This window comes from Calypte anna, chromosome 2 (assembly GCF_003957555.1).
Source record: "Calypte anna isolate BGI_N300 chromosome 2, bCalAnn1_v1.p, whole genome shotgun sequence".
NCBI lineage: Eukaryota > Metazoa > Chordata > Aves > Apodiformes > Trochilidae > Calypte > Calypte anna.
The window spans coordinates 27,617,815-27,644,046 of NC_044245.1; the positions used below are offsets into that span (position 1 = coordinate 27,617,815).

The 26,232-nt window shown below is 37.1% G+C and overlaps 1 protein-coding gene across 1 annotated transcript in view; it reads right to left on the bottom strand.

Moving 5' to 3' along the window:
* The window catches only part of THSD7A (thrombospondin type 1 domain containing 7A), a 188,824-nt gene that overhangs the window by 96,203 nt on the left and 66,389 nt on the right, over positions 1-26,232 (bottom strand). Inside the window, exons 2-4 of the mRNA XM_030444929.1 lie at positions 17,509-18,340; positions 2,320-2,568; positions 542-723 (exon numbers count right to left, since the gene is read on the bottom strand). Coding sequence (XP_030300789.1) covers positions 542-723; positions 2,320-2,568; positions 17,509-18,340 — 1,263 coding nt within the window. The remainder of the gene's footprint in view (positions 1-541; positions 724-2,319; positions 2,569-17,508; positions 18,341-26,232) is intronic.

Sequence of the window (26,232 nt, forward strand, 5' to 3'; positions counted from 1 at the left end):
AGCCTATGAAATTATATTAGCTTAAAGTCCTCAAAGAACTTAAGTGAGTTAAGAACTTGACCAAGTCAAGAAAAGGGAAAAAAAAATCCCTGAGAATAAAATATGGCAATATTTTCACACAGTTCTATATTGAGTTTACATGCCAGGACTGGCATATTCCATCTGATCATCAAACCACACAGGTTCATCATCCAGCTGAAGGACAGACAAGAAATCTACAGTATATAAAGGAACCAAATCTAGGGTTAGGACCTTCCCATGGTCTTTCTGAGAGACGCTCTTCACATAGGAAAATGGCTTTCAATAAGTATTAAGAAAAATTAATTTGTAGCTAGGAACCAGCATTTGCAAAATAGAGAATGAAATCTCTGCTATTGCAACTAAGTATTTTAATCTAAATCAGGTTCTTTCTGAGCATGTAGAACAGCAACCTGCAAGATAAGAAGGCACTCATGATAGAAGATACCAGCTGCAAAGAATCTCCGGAATGATGAAATGTTCCGATTTCCCACTAACTCAATTGCAAGTGAATCAAACTTACCTTCTTTTTCCTTGAGGGTATTTAAATAGGAGAGAAGGTTTTCATTAGCTTGCACACAGTATATTTCTCGGGTTTGGATGCCACCTCCACACAGTGCTGTCTGATTCCCTCGCCTCTTGTCCTGCTGGCTAAGGAGAGGATCAACGCGGCATTCTGTCCACTCTGTGGTCCGCCAGCCATACCTGGATCAAATTTGGTTGAATCTTTACAAATCATGAAGCCATTTTACACTGTATTATGTTATAGAAGCTGAAGCACCTTAATATTTTTAATACACAAGGCTTGAACTCCATAATTTCTTGCACACAGAGACATGTTAGGTTTGATATGAGTGGAAACATTCCCTCTAGTATTTCACTTAAAAAATAATTACTGTCTAGTAAGATCTTTTCTGTTCAATTCTTGAAACATACTGCACATATAAATATTTTATTGGAGGTAAGAAAAATTTGATAGAGAGAGACATACAGTCTATGTTCAAATAAGCTAACTTTCAAGACTGTGACTCTCAGCATTTGCTTAGACCTAGACAACTTATACAAAACAAAGCCAAAATATCAAAGAAATGTGCATGCTGAGAAACATAAGAGCCAGAAGAGAACAGGGGAGAAAAACCCACAACAACCCAACCCCCCAGAAAAAAAATGCAAAAGCCTCTTGTTCATCTTTGATAAGACAGCCAGAAGTTTCTCCTGAATATCAAGGTAAAACTATGATCATATTTTTTTTATTATTACTTCAGAAAAACCTTGCAGTTGGAAGATGGCTCTGCAGTACTGAAGCCTCCCTGCCAGGTGCTGATGCATGAAAAGAAGCTTTGAGCTTTCTAATCAAGGAGAGCACAGGAAAGAAGATCTGTGTCTCCCAGTTAAAACCCCAACCAGGTTTACCAACTGCAAGAAATGGCACATAATTCTCTACACAACAAGTACTTTAAGGCTAAATTGAGCAAACTGCTTCCTAATGTCACTGGAGATGGGTAAAGATGACCTTTCAACTCTTAAATGAAAAGTATGTACTGTATTAACATCAAATGACCTTTCCCCAGACCATCTTCTCAGTCTGATAAAGAAAAAGCACTGTTGGAACTTTAATATTAGTCTCAATTAGTTGATAAGGATTACAGCAATCTCTTGAATCATGAAGTGCTTGATGTAATTTTTCCTAAACTGTGAATAGAGTTAATTTATTTACTGTTGATGTTAGCCTCTCCCACTTTAAATCTGGGGCCCAGTCCTGCCTTTATTGTGCTGAATATTAGTCTCACTGAGAAAGTCTGGTTGCTAAACAGATGTTTCTCAGCTCTTTCCTATGTTCAACATTTTGTCTGCAAACAGATACGCACTTGGGAAAACTGATTCTGATAGAAATGTTACTTAGGAAAAGATCACTGACAGACAAATACAATTAATTTATTATGGCTATGACTGTGCCTGCATACACATGAATGTTCTTCTTTTAAAAAGAGAGAAAAAGCTAGCTCTAAAAAGTTAAAGAGAAAAAATTTTTTTCCATGTTAATATTCATGAAAAAACATGCATTAGATTTTTTTTCTCCTATATTTAGAGGAGCAAGTGATTTCACTACAACAGCAGCTATTTGCAGACTTCAGGCTTTTAAGAAGAGGACCAAATAAGAAAAAGATTTTTTTAAAAAAGTGCAGTCTAATAACTATTACTTCTTTAACAATGAATTGGTTGATACTCCATTACCAGCCCTGTACACTTAATTGCAATTCTTACTTTTTGTGTAGGAAGAACTGAAATGAACCAACTTACGTGATGCACGGTGCTACACCATCTCCTTGAGTAACACACTGCTCTATTTCTTCTAGCTGTGGGCATTCACTTTCACTGCCAATAGGGAGCTGTTTAATGGTCCGTGATCTTGTACGATTCCCTTTAGGGGTTGTCATGTCAAAGCAGGTTTTGGAGCAGGGGGTCCATTCTGACCACTCTGACACCTGACATTCCTTCGTGATCACACAGGATTGGAACGTGATGGGAAACTTGTCTTGCTTGCAAAAGCTGTAATAAGAAGGCATCACAGTTTTCAGCACATGTATTCATAGTTAGGAGCTCCAACAGTTAAGTGCTGCTCATCACACCATGCAAAGACAGTAAATATCTGAAAAGCTCTTAAACTCCAGTCTACATGCATTTGATCCCAAAAAGTTAGACAAAAAGGGCTTTTGGTAAACTGACTCAAACCAAATACATAAAATTTGCTATTTGCTTCTGTGATGAAAATTGAGTCCTCATAAATATATCAAAGAACAAAAGGTATATAAATAATTTCTTCACCGTTTAGTTTTTCATTTTTCAGGCATACTAAATTATTTTTCTTTGGAAAAAGAAAAGAAAGGTGTAGAATCAGTAACAGAGGTGGCTACTTTAAGGTTTTTAAGCAAACCAAGTGCTCAGTACCATGTTCCCCTAATTTGCAGACTATAAATTCTCTACAAGCACAATGTAAAATATATTGAATACATGGTCACTAATTATTTGCTTTGTTAACAGCTGGCATATTGCCACAGTGGGGGCTCAGAATCTAAAAGGGGAATGATCTCTCCCTTAGAACAATGCTTTCCCTGATAGTGTATCACAATACTCTAAATCTACTGTTCCTCATGAAGACCATGATTTCATTTCCATTCTCCATCTGATAGCTAGCTTCACAATTTACATAGGTTGTCAGCAAGATTTTCTACCTCTAAATGCCTCTGTATTTTCACATGCTTTAACAAGAAACTAACTTATTTCTGCTTTAAAGATTGATTCGCAATAGGAGAATGAGCAACAGAGAAGCTAAAATATAATTCAACTTATCATATCTCTAACTTCTTAAATATAATTAAAACATAAATATATTTGTCCTATCTGCTTTGGAATAAAATCCTGGTTTCTGAAGTAGTTAAACAGACAGGAAAAAGATTTATTTGTACTGCAGATGTCACAATGAAACACTCTTTTCTGTACCAGCTCTATAAAAAACAAAACAAGGGCTCATTTCTTTTCCCCTTAATAGCATACAGAATACTACAGAACAATGAGTATTTACAGAAATTTTGTTGCTATACAAAACTTCACCCTATCAATATATCTAACATTGTGATGAACCACTAATAACAAATTTCTGTAATACTATAACTAAGAAAATTTGGATGAGACTACGAGGAGATTTTAAGGTATAGTAAATGGTACACACAAGGCAAAGCAATTCTGTATCTTGCTAACATGTGCTGTGGATACTGTGGCAGCAGGGTCAGAAAGAGGTTGGATGACTGTGGACAGGAGGTCTACATATGGATACTAAAATGACTAGGCAAATAATACACTTGCCACCATCCCTAATCCATTGACTGTGGATACTGGAGGAATACAAAAGGAATGGACTGCAATCAGCAGCCAGGGCTCATATGCTTCGTCTTTAAATAGCATCTTTCTTTATCACTGCTGGGGACACTGCTGGGCTTGACAGACCATAGGGGATTACTCAGCAGGGGATCTATTATGTTCTTACTATGAGAAAGGTCAGGGAAAAAAAACATTCCAAAAACCTAACACATGATAGACATCATTTATTCTGCTTAAGGATAGAAAGTTCACCTTGTTTGGGGTTAAAGACACTCAGGGCTTTTGAGAAAATTTTTATTTTAAAATGAACTTTTTTCACCTTCATCTTGTCCCATCTAGCATAGGACTACAGTACTGCCAAATTTAATATAGCAGATTCTGTACCTTTGATAAAACATATAGACTCATTTAGCCCACAAAGACACACATTTTAATAACTTAGAGAAAAGATCTGCTCCTTATGGATTTTAACATGAACAGTATTTGCCAATCATTCTGGAGAACAGATGACATCACCTCACAAATTCCTTTCAATTGTGACACCTCAGAGAGCAGACAAAATCCAACTCTTCATACATATTATGACTGCATCTGGGTTAAATTATAGACACTTACTACCAGGCAACATGCACAAAATTGCTACCTCAAAGTAGCTTCAGTGTGGAATGAGGAGCTCCATTAATGCTAAGCTTCAGGAGCTTAACATCTGCTTCAAAATTTATTTGGGATAAGTGATACATGAGAAAGATTAACTCTCATAAATTGCTTTACTAAAGAAATGAATAAATTATCTTTCTTCGTGGAAACTACCTTCAACCTGCCTGTGTCCTCTGTCACAAACCTAGAGATGTCCCTGGCTGTGACTGGCTATGACAGAGACTGTTTTTTTTCCCCTGATAAGAGAAACCTCCACTGCAATACAAACGATTCATGTTTGTTAGAATGATTGATGCATATGAGCAATGAGACCTTGGGCTGCAATCAAGCACAAAAAGATTGCACTTAAAAGTTTATAAAAACAACATTCTGATCTAATTAAACTTAACCGAGTTTTTATCTCAGATTTTCTGAACAAAGTGGGAAAAGTGGACAAAACTGGGCCCATGTATTCTGAAAAAAAACCCCACAACCCTGTTTCCACATAACCATAATTGAAAAAAAACCCAAAACACTTAAGCAGAAAGTTGTGAATCAACTCCATTTAAAAATTAAGGCCATCCCTGCAAACTTATGATAATTATTGATGTTTAAAGGATATAGTCATCTCCTGAAATATTACTGTAGATGCCAGGTAGATGGAATCAGTGATACTTAGTCATTCACAAAGGATTCAATGTAGGCATCACTGCAACTTCAGATAACAAATTTTCACTATACAGATCCTTGAACTCTAATTGCTATATATGCAAAAGGACTTTCTGGATGTTTCTTGCTTTTCAGTACCCCAGTAGTCTTGAAAGCCATGATGCTGAAGTCCCCCTGCAGGTCATGATACAAAATGTTTAAAAATCAGACCTATATTTGTTCATGGGACTCACCTGAAAAGTTATTTGGTCAGGGGCATAGATGCATCAGCCTAATACTTTCCACTTCATCCTCCATTTATATTTTAATTAAAATCTGTTATTGATACAGCTTATGTAATTACTATATTAATTATTTCTACATGTGGGTACAAAGAGTTATCCATTTATTTTCCTGCTTGCTTGTTAAAACCATGTGCCATTTGCAATGTTAAATATTAATAAATAACTTGTATCATTGTAAGTCACCAGCATACAACCTCTTCACTGTTATACATCTGTCATATTTTTGTGAGAGGGCAGAGAGGGTTACTATTAGCAAAAGAAATTTGACCAGCAAATTAGCTGCTGTTTCTTCTTTTGACACTTGGATTTCTTTGAATCAGTTAAAGAAACTGTGAGTGCTAATTGCATGGTCATTATCAAGAGTCAATATCATGACTCATGATATCATGGTCATTATCAAGAGTTTTTCTTCATATTGCAGGCAGCAGATGTGTTGCATTCTAGACCAAGTAGGGAGCAGGGATGCATCCCATTTAAACTCTCAATACCAAAAATCTCCCTAAATAAAACCCAGTTAAAACTCTTTAGTTCAGTAAATTATTATGGAGGTGCTTCAATCTCTTCAAAATTAGATTATAGAAAGTTGTAGATTATAGAGCAGATTACAAATCCTTTCCCTCACTACCACCTTTCCCTTTCCCAAGCACATGTACACCTATTGCGTGCAAGTAAAACAACCTACACTTAATTTTATGTTGCATCTTTACATTCTTCTCTTTCCCAGGAGATTTGGGAATAATTAATTTGATTTTCCGAAGTCCCCTCTCATTTTTCAAAGATCCTTTTTCTTCTTTTTTTGACTCTCAACATCTTTAAACTATTTGCAGAAGATTTTCACTTTATCTTACTAAGAGAAATAAAAGTTACTCAAACCTTTCAGTGCAGATGGCTATATACTGAGATTATATATATTATATATAATACATAATAATTATATATTATATATAATAATAATAGGTGGTATAAAATGCTAACTCTGAAAGATACACATGCCACTTAAAAAGTTTAGGATATGCAATACAGTAGCTGAGAAGGTTGGTCATATTCCCTTTAAAGATCTGATCCAAGAAAGTCCATAATTTAAATCTTTATTGAACTCTGAGAATGTCTTTGTTGCACAAAATACCTTATTTGTGGTTTGGTACCTAAAGTTACAGATTTGATCTCCATAAATAATTTAATGCAAAGCTTCATTTCATGTAAACCACTTTGCAGTGCTTGATGGATTTATTAATCTGATTACCCTAAATTGGATGAATCTTCTCACAGGAGTAAAAGCACATGTGCAGGTAACATATCAGAATATAAAAAAAAAAGATAGTTAATATTAATTTGGTAATATCACCCAAAGCACTGGAAGCTCTACATCTAACTTCTTCATGTTCCATGTATTTTCAGCAACATCTAAGCATACACTATATGCAAAGTCAGACATTAAAAAAGCACAGGAGTGCCCAAAGAAGTCTTCATTATCAACCCATACAGTTCTGCCCAAATAACTGCTGGGAAAGCTCAAAGAAAAATTATCTGATTTACATGAAAATGCTGTTCTAAGTCAGCAGAGCCAATAGGATACAAGGAGAGTAAGGAAACCCATAAAGTCTGCAAGAACTTGTTCTCAATCCAGTGAACATGTTCTAAAGTCTAAGTGTATTTTGGCAGGGATTATGCAATTTGAAATAATACTGTGGATTGAGAAAGTAACATTTTAGAAAAAGAGATATTTCTGGTGGGGAACTGAAGGTCAAGGAATATATAAGGATGTAGATGAAGGTAATCCCAAGCAAAACAAAAGATCACAGATATGAATGAGTCCTATTGCTATTAAGCCAACTGCAAATATGTTCCTGACCTCAGAGACTTAGATTATATAAATGAACTAAAAAAAAAAGGCAGTGCCAGTTCAAAGGGCCAAATATAGAAACATAATTGCTATTCACCCTCTTTTGGAGATGTCTGGTCAGGAATTTGTGTCTACTCACGTTCTGTAGACAAAATTTTTGCTCTTACAGCAATAAATAAAAAACTAAGTATCACTTTGGTTAGGAAGGCTCCCCCTGAGGATTTCAAAGTAATATTTGGGATAATTAAGGCTATGGACACACAGAGATTGAAGCTTGAGGCATAGGCCCAGAGGAAATTAGACTATAGTACCTGTGTACAATTGAGCAAGATTTGCAGTTGAAAGCAGTCTCTTCATTGGAAGAAAATCTTTTAAATGTGTGATAAAATCAGATTAGTCATGAGATAAAATAATTCTGAGATATCATAAGTTTCTACAAGTGAGTAAATAACATTTTCACAGCTTTTAAAAGCCAAGACAGTTTGATTTGAAATATTAATGACCTGCTTGAGTGTTTGTAATCTCAGTCTCAAATTTTATTTTTTAAATTGTATTGAAAAGTCATGAAAGACACCACTGAAATTTCCTCCTCCAGTACAGCAGTAAGTTTTATTTTACTCTGTGAGCTACACATAACTTATTTGTACAACCAAGAGATTTAAGGGTGTTCTTCCTTTCCTTGCCTCCCCCCATACTATGTAGCATATAATTATAGGGATTAGATATCCCATTCCTTTGGTCAATGAGGAAGGGCTGTAGTTTCAGAACCCACTCTGCCAGCACTTCTGGGCAAGAAACTTCCTCTACCAATCCTTTTGAAGGAGGCTATTCTATTTTTAGCAAAATATTCAAGTTCTGCTTGTACTACAGACCAAACCCCGACAACATAAGTTTTGAACATCCAAGACTGAATCAAACTAAAAACTCAAGAGGATTGAAGATGACGTAATAAAAAATTAGGCTAGCTGCCCAGGGGGAGCCATATTTAGTATCATATGAGGAGGTCCAGAAGTTCAGGGAGCTGCTTCTGAAGGTTTCAGATCAAAGCACAATCAACATGCTAAAGAAATTCAGAAATCTTTAACAGGTTTTTAAGTAGCTTCATGTAAATACTAAGTTGAAAACAAAGACTAGCTGGCAGATATGGCTCCCTCAGAGCAGAATAATTTAACCATTTCTTGGACATTCATGTCCTGCAGAGCATCAGGCTTCTCCCATAACCAAACTTATTATCAGGAACCATGAGAGCCTCTCTTGAATTCTTGCTGATCTCAGGGGACATTATATCAGTGAATGCCATTAGAAAGAGAGTTTTCAGTCTTTTCCACCAGCCACAAGATGAAAAGTATTGAAACACAAGATCATTTGACCAAACTTGTTTGCAGAAAGACTTGAAACAATGACAAATTGCCTACAGAGCACCAAAACGAGATGCTAATTGAGCACTTGAAAACAAAAAAACACACACACACACAGAAAAGCAGGCTTGAAGGGGCTGCATTTTGACTGAAGGACAAACGAGTGCTAGAATAAAAGTAAATTTGTGATTCAAAACTCAACAATATGCGCCACAGGGATACATCAGTCCAACTCCCAAGGGGTTCTTAAAACAATGAAGAAATTAAAGAGGGGATTTAAAGAAACACATATTTTACTTTTCTTAGCAGAGAAAATCTCATCAGAATGCTTAAAGTTTGCCTAAATCTCAATAGATTGCTAGAAGAAATGAGGAATGATGATTATATGGAACCCTTTCCAAAGACCTCTGCTTCTCATTGCTGTAACCTCATAGTGAAGGGGTAAAACATCTACCACACCATTAATTATCATCACATCCTAGAAAAGGCAGTCCCAGAATTTCCCTCTCTCCACCAGAAGTACTTCACAGAAATAATCTGGTCCTATCAGAAGGTCGAATCAACCTCTGAAACATATATACCCATGTGAGAAATGTTCTAAATTAACACTGAATGATCACTGTGTGGTTCATGAGGCCTGAGGAAATCCAGTAATACTAATACTGAATATTAATCCTTTGTGTTATTAGGGATTAAATCAAGATCTTAATAATGTACGTGTGTTGAATCTCCTCCTTGCGCTTCATCTGACCACCATGGAACCTTAAAAGATGCTCTGTATAAATTTTTAGGATTTTGGAGATAACGTACAGAAACAATTATCAAGCACAGTATCCCAATGAGCTGCAACAAGTGATCTATCCTCTGTGTAGTGTTCTACTCAAGTGTTCATACAGTTTACTGGATGCATTAACATCAAAAGCAAACCAATCAAATGAGCTCTATACCATTCTTTGATTAAAGGTATAGCGGAATTTTGAAAGAGATTGTGATAAACTATTTCATATAGAAAAATATAGCTTCCTTTCTCATAAATATAATGAAATTTTAAAAAAATAAAATCTGTTTAACAAACAGGTACCAGCCAGCAGAAATAGTAGAAAGGTGATTTACAGCCAGTACTTAGATAACCCCCATGAGTTAATCTAAAGATACGAAATGCAATTTGTAAAGCCTAGTTATCTTTGGGAGTTTCAGTTTACAGTTAATACACACTTCTTTCTTTAAAGACATTAGTGAAAATACAGTGCCTGTATTTTTTTTCTAGTGGCAAATGTGATGATGTGATCCCTCATGACACAGTCCTGATTCATTTTCCTACAGCTGCACTGTTTAATATTGGTCATATCGTACATTGTTCTGAGAAACTGTTAGTACAGCACAGTATAATGGGCTGTTATAGTCATGCAAACAATAAGGCCTCTTTTATTCATTTACAATTCAAGTACTGTCCACCCAAGTACTTTCCACAAGACTACTTTCCCATCATCCTTCACAGCTGTAATTAATTCTGCCAACAAAGATGCATATTCAAAATGGCTTTGAAAAAAATCAAAGCCCTTCAGGCTTTCTAAATTACAGAAGGAAAGAAAACAGAGACTACAACTTCTGTGTCAAGGAAAACATATATCAGCTAATACAAGCTGATACAACACGAAGTTCTATTACACTAAAACAAGAAGCTCCAGCTTGGGGCTACTGCAGATACCACGAGTGTCCTCGGAGACAGTAAAGAAAATGTTTTTAGGGAGAGGAACTATCTTTCACTATATAAAGATATGCATATCCCGTGCCATAGAAAACTTCAAAAGTGTCAGAACACATTATTTGGCAATCGTCTACACAAATTACTTATTGAAGCTTTTTTTGGGGTGAGGGTTCTCTTTGTCAGAGAGAATATTTGATACAACGTATTAATCAGTATTTACTTCAGCCCTAATTATCAACTAGATTCACAGAGCTAATGGCAAAGAAAAGAGAAAAAAAAAACCAAAATACCACTAAATTTTGTCAGGCAATCTTGAAGTAAAAATATAAAATATATATATAACTTTAAATTATATTACTAATATTAGTTGTGTTTTAGGAATTGTTTTAAGATATGTACCCCACACTGATGTTTAGCTATGACAAATGTGCTTCATTTCCATCTCAAACATTTGAAAAAAGTTTTCAATTAGAAGGTGGGTTGGACATTTTATTTCCAGTGGGAGCACTGAAAGTTAGGCACTGAAGTACTTAAATGCCAGTCTGGGGATCTGGAAATAAAGCAGAATCTGTCTTTCCATCCTCTGCTGCTTCCCACTCTCTGGGGGACAGTATCTCCCAGCTTACATGCTGTACCATAATTTCATAAAGCTCATTGAGAAAACAGGGTCATACTCCATGTCCCAGACAACTCTTAGCAGTCACATAATGATAAAAAAACAGCTTTAAACAAGCAAAACTTTCTAGCTTGCTCCTTCTGACACTATTTACAGACTATGTTATCATAGCAATATAAAGATGCCTAAAACTTAGGAAAATGTTCCATGATTTGTATTCATCATTTTAGGCATGTTTAAGTAAATTAACATAAAAATTATCTGACAAAGAGACAGAAAAGATGCATAAAAGTACTACATAGGAGAATCTTTGTTAAAGATCTCAGAGCCTAATTCCATTTACCATTGTGCACCTTAATCTCGTAGTAAATTAAGAACAGAATTCAACATAAAATTCATTTGTTCATCTATAGGATTTATGGCCAAAGGAGATTATCAGAACATGTAGTTCAACCCTCATTACATTACAAGCTATTATATTTTGCTAAGGAAGACCAATTACTTATATTTGAATAACAAATGTATTCTAGAAAGGCATCCAATCTTGGTGCTTTGCACCGAAATATATGAATGTCATACATCTAAATGACAGAACAACTGTTCACTATATGAAAAGAGTTAAAATATGGTGTGGAGAAAAAATGGTTCAGTGCAGTTCTTTCAATTATTCAGTACAGTGTGCACGTTTCCATCTTAAATCTAGATTTTGGCATTGTATGTCAAACACAGAGCAATACTGACAAGCCACTGTCAAAACAGCAGCCTCAGTAAAATGATGGAGCAGGTACTTAGAGCAGGAAGGAACACCCAGTGAATAATATTCTGCATTTCCACAGAAGCTACTGTCTCTACCAAAATAATATTAGAAAATCTACAAGATGCTTTTGACTTTCAAATCCATGGAACTTCTAAGCAGGTGGCTGAAAATGGTAGGGAAGCAATATGTTTGCATCCTGTTTATTTAGTAATATTTAACAATTTTATTATCCCAATGCATCTGAAAATTACCATGTAGTTTGTACTATGTTTTCTTCCCAGATGACTTGCTTCTTCCCTGTCCATTTGTTAACAGCATATGCTGTAAGTGATTCCAAGTTAATTTATCAAGACTACTGTATCTAGCTTATTATCCATATATGTGATACTGCTTATGGCTTCCAAACTCTCACAGTGTGATAAGCTTGGAAGCCTTATCTACAAAACAAGCCACAGATCTGCCTTTCAAGTAACACAAAAAACACTTGTAGACATGCACACTTCCATCAGGTTCTTAATGAAGGAGCTAAAGGTTGCTTATGCTCCTGGCCTCTCTGAATTGCTATTCCCTCACCTTCCTACAGCCTGTCTCTTTGAAACTACTCTACGTTAGCTGTTGCCACTCTCATACACATCACCCTTTCCTATCTGTCACCTCATGGAGCAGCTCAGAAAATTACAGCGAGTCTTTCAAGGCTACTTCTGAGCAAGGAATATATTACAGGGTCCAACAAACTGAGCTGCTGTATTATGGTCTGAATCTCTGTTCTATTTGCTCTCTGACAGCATATACCTCAGGGTGACTTGCCTGCCTATCCAAATCAATACCATAAAGCACCAGGCTTATACCATATTTTTTTATCCTCCTCCACACAATCTATAACTAAAAAAAAAAAGTGAGAGTCCATAAAGTAGATGGAGACATTCATTGCATGATTTGGAAGGTGCACACTTGTATTAGGAGTTTTCAGGTCCTGGAAAGAACAAAGTTAGAATGCCATCCTAAAGGAAGAGACTTTTTTTCTGCCAGTACATCCTAGATATCACTTGCCCATTAGCAAAAATACTCATCTGGCCATTTTCTAATTTCTTAGCCCCTGGGCATCCAGCTTAAGAACTGTGGCCACTAGTGAACACAGTGGCTTATGCTTTAAGCAGATAGAGGTCTGTGTGAAATAAGCTCAGAGATCAGGCTTTTTATATACCTCAAACTAGATGCCCATAATTAGCAAGACAATTCCATAATAAAATGGCCATATTGTCATCTCTCAGCTATAATACTGGAATCAATAAAAGCTTGAAGTCTCCCGGAGTTGAAAGTTAGTAAAGTGCTGCAATGAGATCATTGTGGAAACTTCCAAGGGAGTTTAAGTGTGGATTTAGTTTGCTAGATATTGCATCAATGAACAGAATAAGTGAGGAGAATTAAAAGAAGTAACAATTACTTTCAGAGCAGGACAGAAACCAGATCAAGCAATCAAATGCATGAAATAGCTAAACTAATCTCCCCAGAAACTGGTCAAAATTCCTTAAATTTTGGATTTCCATTTCCACCATTATGTTCCACAGTTGTGGAAAGAAATGAAAGCCCTGAATAGATCTAAAATTTTATTGTTGTTTCTTGAATTTTCACTAAAAAGTCATCAGTAATGCTCAGCTTCACAAGCAGGTCTCTGCCTCAGAGGTGCTGCCAAGGGACTATCAACCAGTTCTGGGGACTGCAGCCAAATAGCTGATGGGGACCATTTCCTACTTGGTCCTTTACGTTTCTCCACACACCACCCTCCCTACCCCCCCTCTTCATTCAGTCGTGTTTTAGTCCCAGCTAAGCAAAGTTAACAAACCATATCCAAATGATGGAGAAAGAGGATGGAAATAGCACAGAAAACTCCCTGCAAATTTGTTGTTGTTGTTGTTGCTGGTTTTTTGGCTTTATCTACAGCTCCCTTTACAGCCATTTGAGCTAAGTGATTCTTTGCAGGCTGTCCCCATGCCTGCTACAGGGGAACGTGATGTGCTTTTCAAGTGAATTTCAATATATGTGCTGAAGTGCAGAAACATACAGGCCAAGACTTTACTTCTGGTTCCATGTTCTTACAGTTATGATTGTCTGTTTTTCTAACCTGTTCCAGTCCCTCCAAATATCAAATTCTTTCCCAAATCCAGTGGTTTTGCAAAGTACCTCAGTTTTATGAATTTAACACTGCTAAACCAATTTTTTCCTCTTATACTAGTATAAAACAGCCAAACAACTTTTGCTAAACTTTTCCCCAAATATCTGCTCAGAGAAACAATTACAAGGAAAAGTTTGAGACCAAATTATAACAATTTGGCAGAGCAGAAGAAATCAAATCCAGAAAATTTTATGAGGCACAAACATCACAACTTGGAATAGTTCAAACTGACATGATTTGTAACTCAAAAGGAACTTGTATATATATTTTATGTTTCTCTACATTTGCAGTGTACTGTATAATGGCTCTCTGTGGGATCTCTGGCAAACCCTCTTTTCACCAAAAAAAAGAGGAAACATTTCAGAGCAACAGTATTGCCTTCTACATTACCACCCATACTGTCCAGGTTTTGTTAGCCATCCAGAGCAGTCATTTTCTAAGTCACCTTAAAGGACTGAAGTCTGTCTTCTCCAACATTTCTATTTTTAAAATATATTCAGTGAACTGGAACTTCAGACTAAGGGAAACATTGCAAATACAGACCACGTAACACGTACGTTATTGCAGAATGAGGAATACAAAATCCAATATTTCACCCTTCACAGGAGACTGTGTATCGTTCACTCTGCAATAAAATGTATAAATTAAACTTTGATTTTCTTGTTTCACTTCTCTTTACCATGCCTGGTCTGCTGATGTGTCAAGAGAATTTTGCTTTTTGAAGTTTTGCTGACAGCGTTACAGAACCATTTTCTCTGGAGCACCCTTCTGAAACTTGTTTTTTGAAACCCTTTTTATACTATACCAATTTTGCTACCTCTGCAAAAAAATATTACTTGCCTGAGGGTTTTTCTTCTTCTTTCAGTTATGCTGCCAGGGGGCTGATTGTTTCTGATTGCTAAAGTCAAAACTCCCTGAACATGGGCTATTCAAGCTGAAGAGCATTTCACAGGAGCACGGCAGGTTTTCCAGTCACCTTACTTGTCTATATTATTTAGTAACACAGTTACTATGTGATGGGGGGTATAAAATCACTTGAGCTAGATGCATCGACAAACTGGGCAGAAAAATAATTCTATTACATGAGATTCTGGAAGGCCAATAAAAGCATCTGACTGCTTAGTGAGAAAAGTGAAGTGTAAATGAAAAAAAATTAATATATAGGTGTCATACATGTATATATATCTGAAAGCTAAAGTATCGATGCTGGGATTTTTCATCTAAGTCATTTAAGTGGTTTTGGTTTTTTTTTTCTCACTATACAACAGCAGGAAAGATGGTATGTTAGTTAAACTTGATGGGAAGACTATTGGAAATTCTGTGTGCATTTACAACATAGAATTTTATCCATTAGACATCAAAATGTCTACTGCATCATTTGTACAATTTCCTCCCCTGTGAACGGCCCCTACGTGGTATCATATCTATTGTTTCACTGCCTCAGGCAAGAGGGTTTCATCCATTTCCCTGCTACAGCCTTGAATGTACATATACATTATAATATCCTGAGGTATCTGAAATTAAGACAGCTTTACTGATCTGAGTGAATTAAAGAGTGAGCATCAAGATTATGAGTAAACTATGCCACTGACTTCTAATTATACTTCCTTTTACCATTTATCAGGGCTTCAGCACATGCATGTTTACCTTCTTCCCATTTTTTTAATTTTTATTTTTTGATATATTTTTTAATATAGTAGCTCTGAATTATTCATTTAACTTTATAAAAAACTTGAGGGTTTTAAAACAGACCAGTTGGCTACTATCTGCTAGAAATTGATATCTTTAATAAATTATTCCCAGTATTTAAAGGATTATGATAATTCCTAAACTAGGCAGAGTGTGGGCTGCATGATGTAAGGATGGAAAAGGAAGGGGTAAAGGAAAGCCAGTACTGCAGCCAGGACCTGGGACTGCATGAGCACTGATTTTGATTTTAGTGAAAAAAGTTAAGTTCTGGGGAACACTGATTTTGTGATTCCTTGTGCAAGCATTCATCCAAGTGTGAGTCAACATCTGAATGAACTGTGAAAATAAAAGTGAGAAGAGGCTGCAGAAACTACACAGTAAACCCCTCTCCCCTAACTGTTACAGGAGGTGTGTCGTGACTGACATGTGCACTTCCAACCTATTATTACAAACTTTTGAAGATGGAAATGCCACTCATTCCCTGGACAACCTCTGCCAGAGCTTCACTATTCCCAGTATTGTGAAATTTAATCTCATTCAGCACTGCAATGATTAGCCCAGTATTGCTTTTCCTATTCATCCATAGTATATGGAGAACACCTTGTTCCATTCTTTCTTGTGGTAAGTTTTTTTCAGGCTCCTAGACACATCAGTTCTTCACTCTTATGTCTCTCCTTCCAACTAGCAATCCGAATCTTTCACTGCTTCCCTTAAGGTAGGGATCTCTCACCCTTTTCTTTTTTACTGCTGGATCACCTTTTTGAAAGAAAATACAGTCAAAAATATTTATTGCAGTGGAAAAACCAAATCATTCCTGACAAAATGGTTGAAATGACTGCAAGTTTTGTGATGGAATGTTTAACTGGTTCAACAAAACTCCAAAGTGAAGTGCCCTCAAAAACGTTCACAGACACTACTGTACTAGCAATGCCTTATTCAGCAAGACATTTTAGCCATTTCACAGTTGAAGTAAAATTGATTAATCATGCATAGAACTAGAGGGAAGGAAATAGCAGGAATCACATCAAAGACAGAAAAAGTTAGAAAAGACTGAAAGATTTTTGAGTTGGACAAAAACATTGTGGGGAACTGAAAGTCAAAAAACACGAGCTAGCAAAAGAACACCAGGTAAAACAAACCAGTGAAGGCTGACATGATTGCAGAAAAGTACCCAGGAGCCTATGGAAAGAGCTATCAAAACACCTGTTTCTGAAAGTACTCTTTAAAAGTAAAATAATGAATAAATTCTTTAAAAATCAGGAAAAAAAAAGTGAAAGACTGAATAAAGGTGCAGATGAGAAAGAATAGGAGAAAACAGGTGGAAGAAACAAAGATATTTCAGAGTCTCCCTTTCAGGAATTTTGCTGTAGGAATCAAGTAGGACAAATGATATTTCATGTTATTCTACTTCAAAACAAAAGGAACTGAAACAAATCGATAGTGCTTGCTTATGTACCATCTTTCTCCCTGTTTTCTAATTTTGTTGAGAGTCAGACCCAGCCCAGTTTCCCTTTGTGCTCAGTGTCTTGTATGTAGTAACATCACCTCATCCAAAAATGCATGACCTGTTAGAGAGCACAAGCCTCCCTAAATCCACAAAAGTAGACATTTGAGAAATACATCCAAGTTTTTCTGAATAAATCTATGTAGAGAAACTGAGGTTATGAAGTTAGTATAATTTATAACATACATTTATGTGATGCTTAGTATGATCACCATCACAGTTTGTGTATTTCATGTCATAGAAACATCTGAGCTTGATGGGGGATGTTACAGGAGAGAGATGCAGGAGTGTGTAAAATACTACCAGTGTGCACTTACGCATACTTTACTTTAAAAAGAGAAAAAAAAGACAGGCAATTAATAAATTGTGGTTACCTCAAAGCAGTAGTTTTCCCATTTCTGTGGGTACATGTGACCTGTCTGGTTTGGTATCCAATTTGTATGTCCCAGTATTTGTTTTCCTGTCTATTCTGCCTGTTTCGATTCCTCTTCTTCTTAATTAACTCATGAGCCTCAGGATCCCGGACTGCCTTCTCTCGGTCCTTTTCCTTGTCTTTGTTCTTCCCCCGTTTCCTCGCTTGCCTTACTTGTCTGGAATGGGGCACTGAGCACGTGCTCCAGGGTCCCACGTTTAGGCTGTAGAGGCTTTCTTCAGCAGTGCAGGGACTAGACTGGCAGATCTGAAACTCGGTGAGATTAGGACAAGCGGAGCCACCAAACTGTGGTGGAGCCACAACGTGCCGAGTTCGATGCTGGAGCCCATTGCCACAGCTCTTGGAGCACTCTGACCAGGGAGCAAATTCTGCCACGATGCAGTCCTGGCGGCATGGGATGAGACATGCCTGCTCCTGGCGGGGCTTGGGCTCAAAGTATTCACAGATTGCATCCTCAGCTGGCACCCCGTTGGACTTCTGGATACAGGTGATATCCCTTGTCTGGATCCCTTCCTCCCCTCTGTGGCACTCCAGGGGTTTCTCATGGCTGCGGGAAAGAACAGGCCGGCACTGGTTCCAGCTGCCAATCTGCCAGTCGTACAGCTCCTTGTGCCAGTCACAGACCCGAAAACAGCTCTGCTGGTTGTCTGGCCTCTCCTGGTGCTTGCAGTTTGTGGGCAGCGTGGTCCAGCCCTCCACGTGGGCGCACCACACCGCTCGTGTCTGGATGCCACCTGGACCACATTCATCCCCCATGCATCTCCCCCACGGACCTGAAAAACAAGAGAAGATGCTAACATTGCACACTTCATCTTTTTTCTGCCCTGGTGCAAAAGCCAAGCTCACAGAACCAGTTTTGTATTTCCTATAGAAATTCATTCTTGAAGAAACTCGCACTTGGAAAATACAGAACATGTATGGGATTATGCTTCATCTCCAATTTTTATGATTACAGATACATTTCACTTTTTATTGCAGATAATTTGAAAATTTAATTTCAAGGATGTACACAGGGATTAATCATGTTACAGAACTAAGAAATGAGCAATTACAAAGTCATCACGTAGCTTTGAGCTGCAAGACTTGAGCCAAAGTCCTCCCTTCAAAGGCATGAATCTAATCTTCTCTCTCCCGTGCATGAATATTCTTTCCTGAAGTGCTTTGTTTTTCCCTGTCATTTCTACTACACTGTTCATTATACTCTGATGTCATTTAATATCATATTCTCTTCCTCCCATATTGTGTTAAATAATGAAAACAACAATGTAAGACATGCTGAAAAACAGAGGTAATTTCAGGTAGACCACTTTTTTTTTTTTTTTTTTTTTTTTTCAGAACTAAACTAAAAATTAAAAGCCAGTTAAGGAGCATTTGTTCCACACAATCTGTGAAATGGTTATATAGCATAAGTTCTTGAAGATGGAGACACACCAGCTGGTAACACTTTGAAGAACAGAAGTTGTTGTAAATATCTCTAAGGTCTATGACAAATACTCGACATTTAACCATTAGTGTCAACAAAACCAATAAAAACTTATATCCTTGAAAGCTGAAATGCTTGCTTTTTCCATTATGAAAACCTATAATATTCAACCAGTTCAACTTACAAAATCCTCAAATCAGAGTGTAAAAAAAGTGTATTTTTCTGGGGTTTTTAACACCTCCCCTCATATGCACTGTGCATTGACTTACTATGAAGAGAGGAGAGGAGAGGAGAGGAGAGGAGAGGAGAGGAGAGGAGAGGAGAGGAGAGGAGAGGAGAGGAGAGGAGAGGAGAGGAGAGGAGAGGAGAGGAGAGGAGAGGAGAGGAGAGGAGAGGAGAGGAGAGGAGAGGAGAGGAGAGGAGAGGAGAGGAGAGGGGAGGGGAGGGGAGGGGAGGAGAGGGAGAGGGGAGGGGAGGGAGGGGAGGGGAGGGGAGGGGAGGGGAGGGGAGGGGAGGGAGGGGAGGGGAGGGGAGGGGAGGAGGAGAGGAGAGGAGAGGAGAGGAGAGGAGAGGAGAGGAGAGGAGAGGAGAGGAGAGGAGAGGAGAGGAGAGGAGAGGAGAGAAGAGAAGAGAAGAGAGAGAAGAAGAGAAGAGAAGAGAAGAGAAGAGAAGAGAAGAGAAGAGAAGAGAAGAGAAGAGAAGAGAAGAGAAGAGAAGAGAAGAGAAGAGAAGAGAAGAGAAGAGAAGAGAAGAGAAGAGAAGAGAAGAGAAGAGAAGAGAAGAGAAGAGAAGAGAAGAGAGAAGAGAAGAGAAGAGAAGAGAAGAGAAGAGAAGAGAAGAGAAGAGAAGAGAAGAGAAGAGAAGAGAAGAGAAGAGAAGAAGAAGAGAAGAGAAGAGAAGAGAAGAGAAGAGAAGAGAAGAGAAGAGAAGAGAAGAGAAGAGAGAGAAGAGAGAGAGAAGAGAGAGGACCCATTTCACAAAGAAGTCTACCTGCAGACACACAGAAAACATTTTCTCTGACTGTGAAGTGCTCACATCATTCATGAAGAAACTGGGACCAGGCCACACAATCCTGTCATCTGAATGACCTCAGTAACAAGATTATTTGTGTGACAAAAATTGTGGGAGATGCTGGGTCAAGCCTTTCTTATTTCCAAAACAGGTTAAGAGAATAGTTCCGGTACTGCACAAGTATAAGTTAAATGAACTATGGCAGTAACAAATATGGAGCCACATCTTATTACTGATTCCCATGAGCTGTAAAACTCTCATTGACTCTTCAACACAATTTTCAGCTGTTCATCCAACATTAACTTCAGTAGTAATTTGGGAATGGGCTGATGGTAGGCTATACACTTAGCCTCTGCTCCTCATTGCCTCCTTTTTAAGCAGATCCTGCAGCTGAACAGTTTGTTTGCAGTTCTAAAATCCTAAGCATTAATGCTCAATAGCAATGCCAGCTGGCACAGGCCTGCTCAGCTCATGGAAACTCCTCCGTATTTTTTCACAGATTAACTTAGAATTAGGGTTTCCAAGGTTTAGCTAGCTATCTAGAAAAATAAATGTATATTAAACACAAATACATTTCAGTTTCCATTTCAGCAAGATTACCCTACTTTATCTCTAACCAGTCTTCCACAAATGACATAATAATTGTTGCATTTAAGTGTATTTATACTGAGTTAAGAGATATCATTTTCCCAGAATATCGCTTTGAACATTTTAATAATTAAAAAAATAAAGATTGAAGACAATACTCATCTAAAGAAGAGATGCTAAAACAATTTTGATTGAAATAAAGGTAAATCATTAATCTTCAAAACTACAGATTTCTGCCTTACCAGATAACTGCACCTTGTGCATATTACGTGTGTTCAATGAAGAAATCGTTCTTTTAAAAGACTGGGTTTTTACTGTACTCCAGAAGAGTTCCATTAGGGAATCTACCAAATTTCCAATCATCGATTATCCAAGAAATGACATTGTACCTAACATACAAATATCATCAATCCAATTCATGGACAGGCTTATACTAATGGAAATGATAAAAAAAACCCACCCTCAATGCACTAAATACTCTTTGGCAATATAAACATGGAAAAAAAAAAGTCTGCATGTGAGTGTGATAATTGGGTAAATATAAGAGCTTTCATTAGATTTCAGGAATGTTGTTTTTAGAACTGGACCCAAACTAGCAATGAGGTGCACAGATAGGCTCATGTATTAAACTGCACTGTTTTGTTTTTGCTGTGAAGGACTATGCAGTTTTTTAAAAGCATGGCCAGTAATGACATTTACACAAACCTTTGAGGAAATCACTAGGCAGCATCTCTAGTTTCATTTAGTTGGTGACACTGAGCTTTTAGTGATGTGTCTGACACTCCTGTTTCTCTGCATTGAGTTGATTTTTAACTTTAAATACAAAATAATCCATTTAGAGTGCAAGGCCACAAGTACTTCATAATTTTAAATTTCCACTCTGCTGCACACCTCTCTATATGACTATGACAGGCCCCTAAAGCAAGCCTCTACTTTGGGGCAGGGATCTGTTTAGACTTTCTTGTTGGTGAATTTCCTCAAAAGACTGAATGGCTGCCACGTTAGACCAAATCAAGGTTCATTAGTGCAAAAACTTAAACTTGTGGAGGCGGGAGGTATTAAAGAAGGAAAGCTGAAATCTAGAAAAAATAAAATAAATCAGTCATACACAATTTTTCCTTTGCCTGCAGAGTGCCTCTGTAGTGAGTCTTTGCTTCCCTCCTGCACAATGACTTCTTGAGCAGGAGATCCAAGATGTCTGGCCTTAGGAATGCCTATCTCTCTGTAGTCTGGTCACCTCCTCCCTGCCATATCATTTACTTTTCCAGTCTTTCTTTTCTACACTATCTTCCCCATCCTTGCAGGTGTCTCCAGCAACTCCTTCTTCAACAAATGCAATGTAAATCAGGAAGAAAAAAAGTGTAATCAGTACTATTCTTCACAACTAGCCACATTGCTCTTTGGGGTTATGAAAGATACAGAAAAGAAAGAGAGAGAGATCCTTTGCAATTCCTTTTACAAGTATGCATCTCTTTCTCCCAATTAAAAAAAGAGCTTACAATAATTCACTTCTAACTTAAGTGGCCTCAAGCATGTTGCAAGCATCAATGCCAGACATGGTACTCATTTGAAAATGACCACAGAAAAGCAGGGAAAAAATGTCACTGAACTAAATACAGGGGCTCTGTGTCTTTGTCCAAATAACAAGAAATGCATCCCAAAGCAGTCCGAATCCACTGTGAACTTTTTTTTTTGTTAATGGTCACAGACTGAAGAGAAGGCACCCAACACACACTTACAATATTTCTTTGCCTGCTGTCAACATGTTACTGAAGATAATGTGATAAAAAATTGAAGGCAGAGGCTCTGAATGATCTTAAGAAGCATGAAAAAATAGATGACCTGGAAAATGGTTTTTTTATATTACATAATTATTATGGGCAGTAAATTTACCACATTTACAAATGTGAAAATTTGTGATAAAAATAATCTCTCAGAATTCCATCTAGCATAGATCTGCAACTTGGGAAATAAAAGAGAACAGCAGAAAACAATGCAGAGTTTCACCCACCACCATCACATAAAGGCTGAAGGAGGTGAGGGGGCAGCTGCTCTTCCACAAAACCTCAGCTGATATTAAGCACTGGTAACAACAAAGGAAAGTCTTTAGGAAAGCTGTCAAACCTAATCAAGGCCTCATATGATGTTTTAATTTGTTCAGTTTCACACTGGCAAAAAAAAAAAGCTGCTGCTTTTCACAGTAGCTGCTGCTACTGTGAACGCACAGTAGTTTTGCTTGGGCTTTTGTTTTAAACGTCTTTATATGAAAAGTCATAGCTCGCTTGTGAGCTGTATTTTTGTCATGAAAATACAGTTATCTGCTTTTTCTTCAAGTCACTGTTATTACAAATGGCAGTTACAGAAATAAAGAGAAAGCTTGCTTATTTGTTGCTGAGAGCTGTCACTGTAGTCTTAGTGAGTTTAAAATGTCATTTGTAATTCTTTGTCCTCTAAAGAGATTACTGTAAAATACAAAATGATCACTATTTGAAGACAAAATAACTTATTTTGAACTTTGATCCAAGGGGAATAGAGCTATATGAAAATCTTTTTCTCTGTGCACACATAAAAAAAATTTAAAAACCCAAGTCCCCAAACATAAAACTCAACACACCTCTTAAAACATCAAGTAAGACATTACTCCCATTTTTAACAAGTGAGGGTTGCACCACTGAAGAACTCTTAATTTTGCTGTACTTCCAGTGAGAACTGGTTTTCATTCATTTTGTGTTACTGGTTTGGTGCCTGTAAGAAGCATTAACAGTTTAATGCCAGCAAGAGAAGCTTGGACTGCACAAGATAATGAGTAGCTTAGTTTACATTCTTTTCAGAGGATTGTATTTAAAGGGACTATTCAGAGCCTGATTAGCAGAAATCTACTTTTCTTAAGTTCAGAAACAAGCTATGATCACACAATACCCCAGGCTTCAAATTTCTTTGTATTACAAGAAGGTTGCAATGAGGGCCCAGAAGGTTAAGTGGCTGGTGCAGTTCTGAGTCAGATGGACACCACTATTACAAGACACAGTTCAAGCCTCAGTAGTAAATCTCAAGAGAGGTCAAAAAGAGACAGATCAAGAAGTCTTTGAAGGACTTGGGAGATGACAGTGAATGCAAACTGCAGCTCCTGGTAGAGGAGCTGCTCAAGGAGCAAGATGACAAGCAGGTCACCAAGAATGTAACAGCCTTGGAGCTGCTACCAAAATTACTTGCAGATCTGCCTGGCTAAATTAAAATATACTGAGCCTGTCTATAACTCAGTATATTATACCTATATCACCTGTATTTGCTTTATACGATTACATCAGCAAAGAAAAAACAACTGCTGCCACAACAGAACATTTTTATCACAGGCAGTAAATAATTGTGAAAGTCTAAATGGGAAACTGAGTCTTGCTGATACAAACATGTTGTCTATTACACTAGGAGGAGGTAATCCAGAAAAATATCCTAATTCTGGATAAATTATTGAAATTTGTTTCTAAATGTTAATATAGAATCTGAGCTGTTGCCAACAACAACAAGCTGGCTGCATTTGGAGAGGCAGTCTGTAATTTATACTGTTGGGAGTGCCAAAACAGCAGAAGATGACTGATAGACAAAACCTTTATTTTTGCTTCTTTCCCACCCACAGCAGGACTCCCAGGGTGCTGTATGACTTGCCACCTGCTCTGTTTGTCAGCAAACTCTCCCCTCCAGGAGTGCTATGGATCACCTTGACTATCATTTCTATTTAATGCTTTTCTCTTCCTCAGCTCCCTCTTTCAGAGGTTGAAAAGAACATATAAGGCCCTGTCTACATCAAAGAAAATGGATGCAGGATATGGAAGTCAGATAAAAAAGGAAAGGATTTGCAACATAACACAACCTAAAACCTGTGATCCAGAGAAAGAGAATGGGGAAATCAAATATGTCTACAAATTATTTGACTCCTAGATATTTATTTTTTTTTTAAAGTATAAGGGAGAGTGTAAACCTCCCTACAGTTCAAACAGTTTCAGAATCTGAAGAACAAGTTGTTTGCATTTATGAAATTAAAAAGCAAATACAAAAAGCTAACATTAAAACACAGTGATGTAGATTAATCTAATCCACAAATTTCAGTTTCCCCAACTTTCCAGGGCAAGTTTTCAAACAGTAGGATAAACATGAAATCAAACCTGAAAGCATATAAAAATCAGCCGCTCAGAAATCCTCCTAGCTGTGCCCATGATTATTAGGGCAATTTATAAGTGTGGGGCCTTTTACTTTTTTGCCTATTAATATCTACTGAGAAAATACACTCACACATGTTCCTCATACTATTAATGGAATTGCAATTAACATTATCCATCTGTTTTCAAATTTCTCTTAAAATCATGAATGTAAGGTGCACAAAACAAACCTAAGTGTAACCATACCAGCTTAAATTCTGTCATTAAGATCACAAAAAAAGTATAACACTTATTCAGTGTTTCCCTCACTAAGAATTTTCATACTGGAAGCTTAAAATAGCTGGAACCAAATTTTACTTATTTTACTCCAGAAAGCAATACTTTTGTATAGTAAAAAAATGGTGTCTCTAAAGAAACACTGTGTGCTTCATAAGAAAAAAAAAATTGATTTAAACATGCTTTCTTAGTGCTGATGCAGTGGTTTTCTTGTCTTGTCAATCATGGTAGCCTGGACATAACACTTCACACATTAAGAGATGGGGGTTTTTGCCTGCTTTGTGCTTTTTCTGCCTTGATATTGTTACAGCTATGATAGATATTGAAATATTTTTTTGTATGTTACAAATATGGAGAAGGTAAAAAGTATTTTTATGGTACACAGAAGGAAAAAAAAGGAAAAAAGATAAAAAACCCAACAACTTCTCTATATTTGTTATTTTATTGCTCTGGATGTGTGCATACAAATTTTTAAATGAATCTGGGCTCACACTTTTCATACCACATTTCTTCCCAAAGTAATATATACTCGCAGTGGCACAGCACCCTGGAAAATGCTATCTACAATGCTCACATTAGTGGTGCAAGATATAAACTGAAGAATATGCTAGCATATACACAAGCACAAAGGGCAGGCTCACAGTGCAGAATTCTCTGGTTTTGTGTTGTCATAACCTGTAATTAACTCCTTTCCTATACGCTTGTTAAAAACTTAAGCTAATTCTCAAAACATTCATGTTTTAAAACATTTCTTCCTCCAAACCTTATTTTTTTAGCATGAGTTCCTCGTAACTATTCGTCTTTTTACTTTACATACTATAGCAGTAGCTGCCAAAATGAATATTGAATAAATACACGAAAGGAATTCTTAACTGAAGCAGCATGCTTTAAAGAGAAATAGAGCTTCTATGTTCTACAAAGCAATTACATTGCTTTGAGCTTACAGTCATGTTGTAATAAATACTTCTGATATTGCAAGATACAGCTTCTTCTAGCCCATAGTCTGCTTACATATAAAGCTGGTTCATGAACATTTCTTAGTTTCATTAGGGGTGGTGTTAAATGTATTCCTCAAACTCCTCCCCTTATGTTCTCTCTCCAGTCACAGTGCTGGCTGAAAAGCCAGATAACACTCTCCTGACAAAATGATGATTCCAATACATCACAAACACTCTTGCAGGCTTTTTAAGTTGGATGAAAGGTTTTATTAACC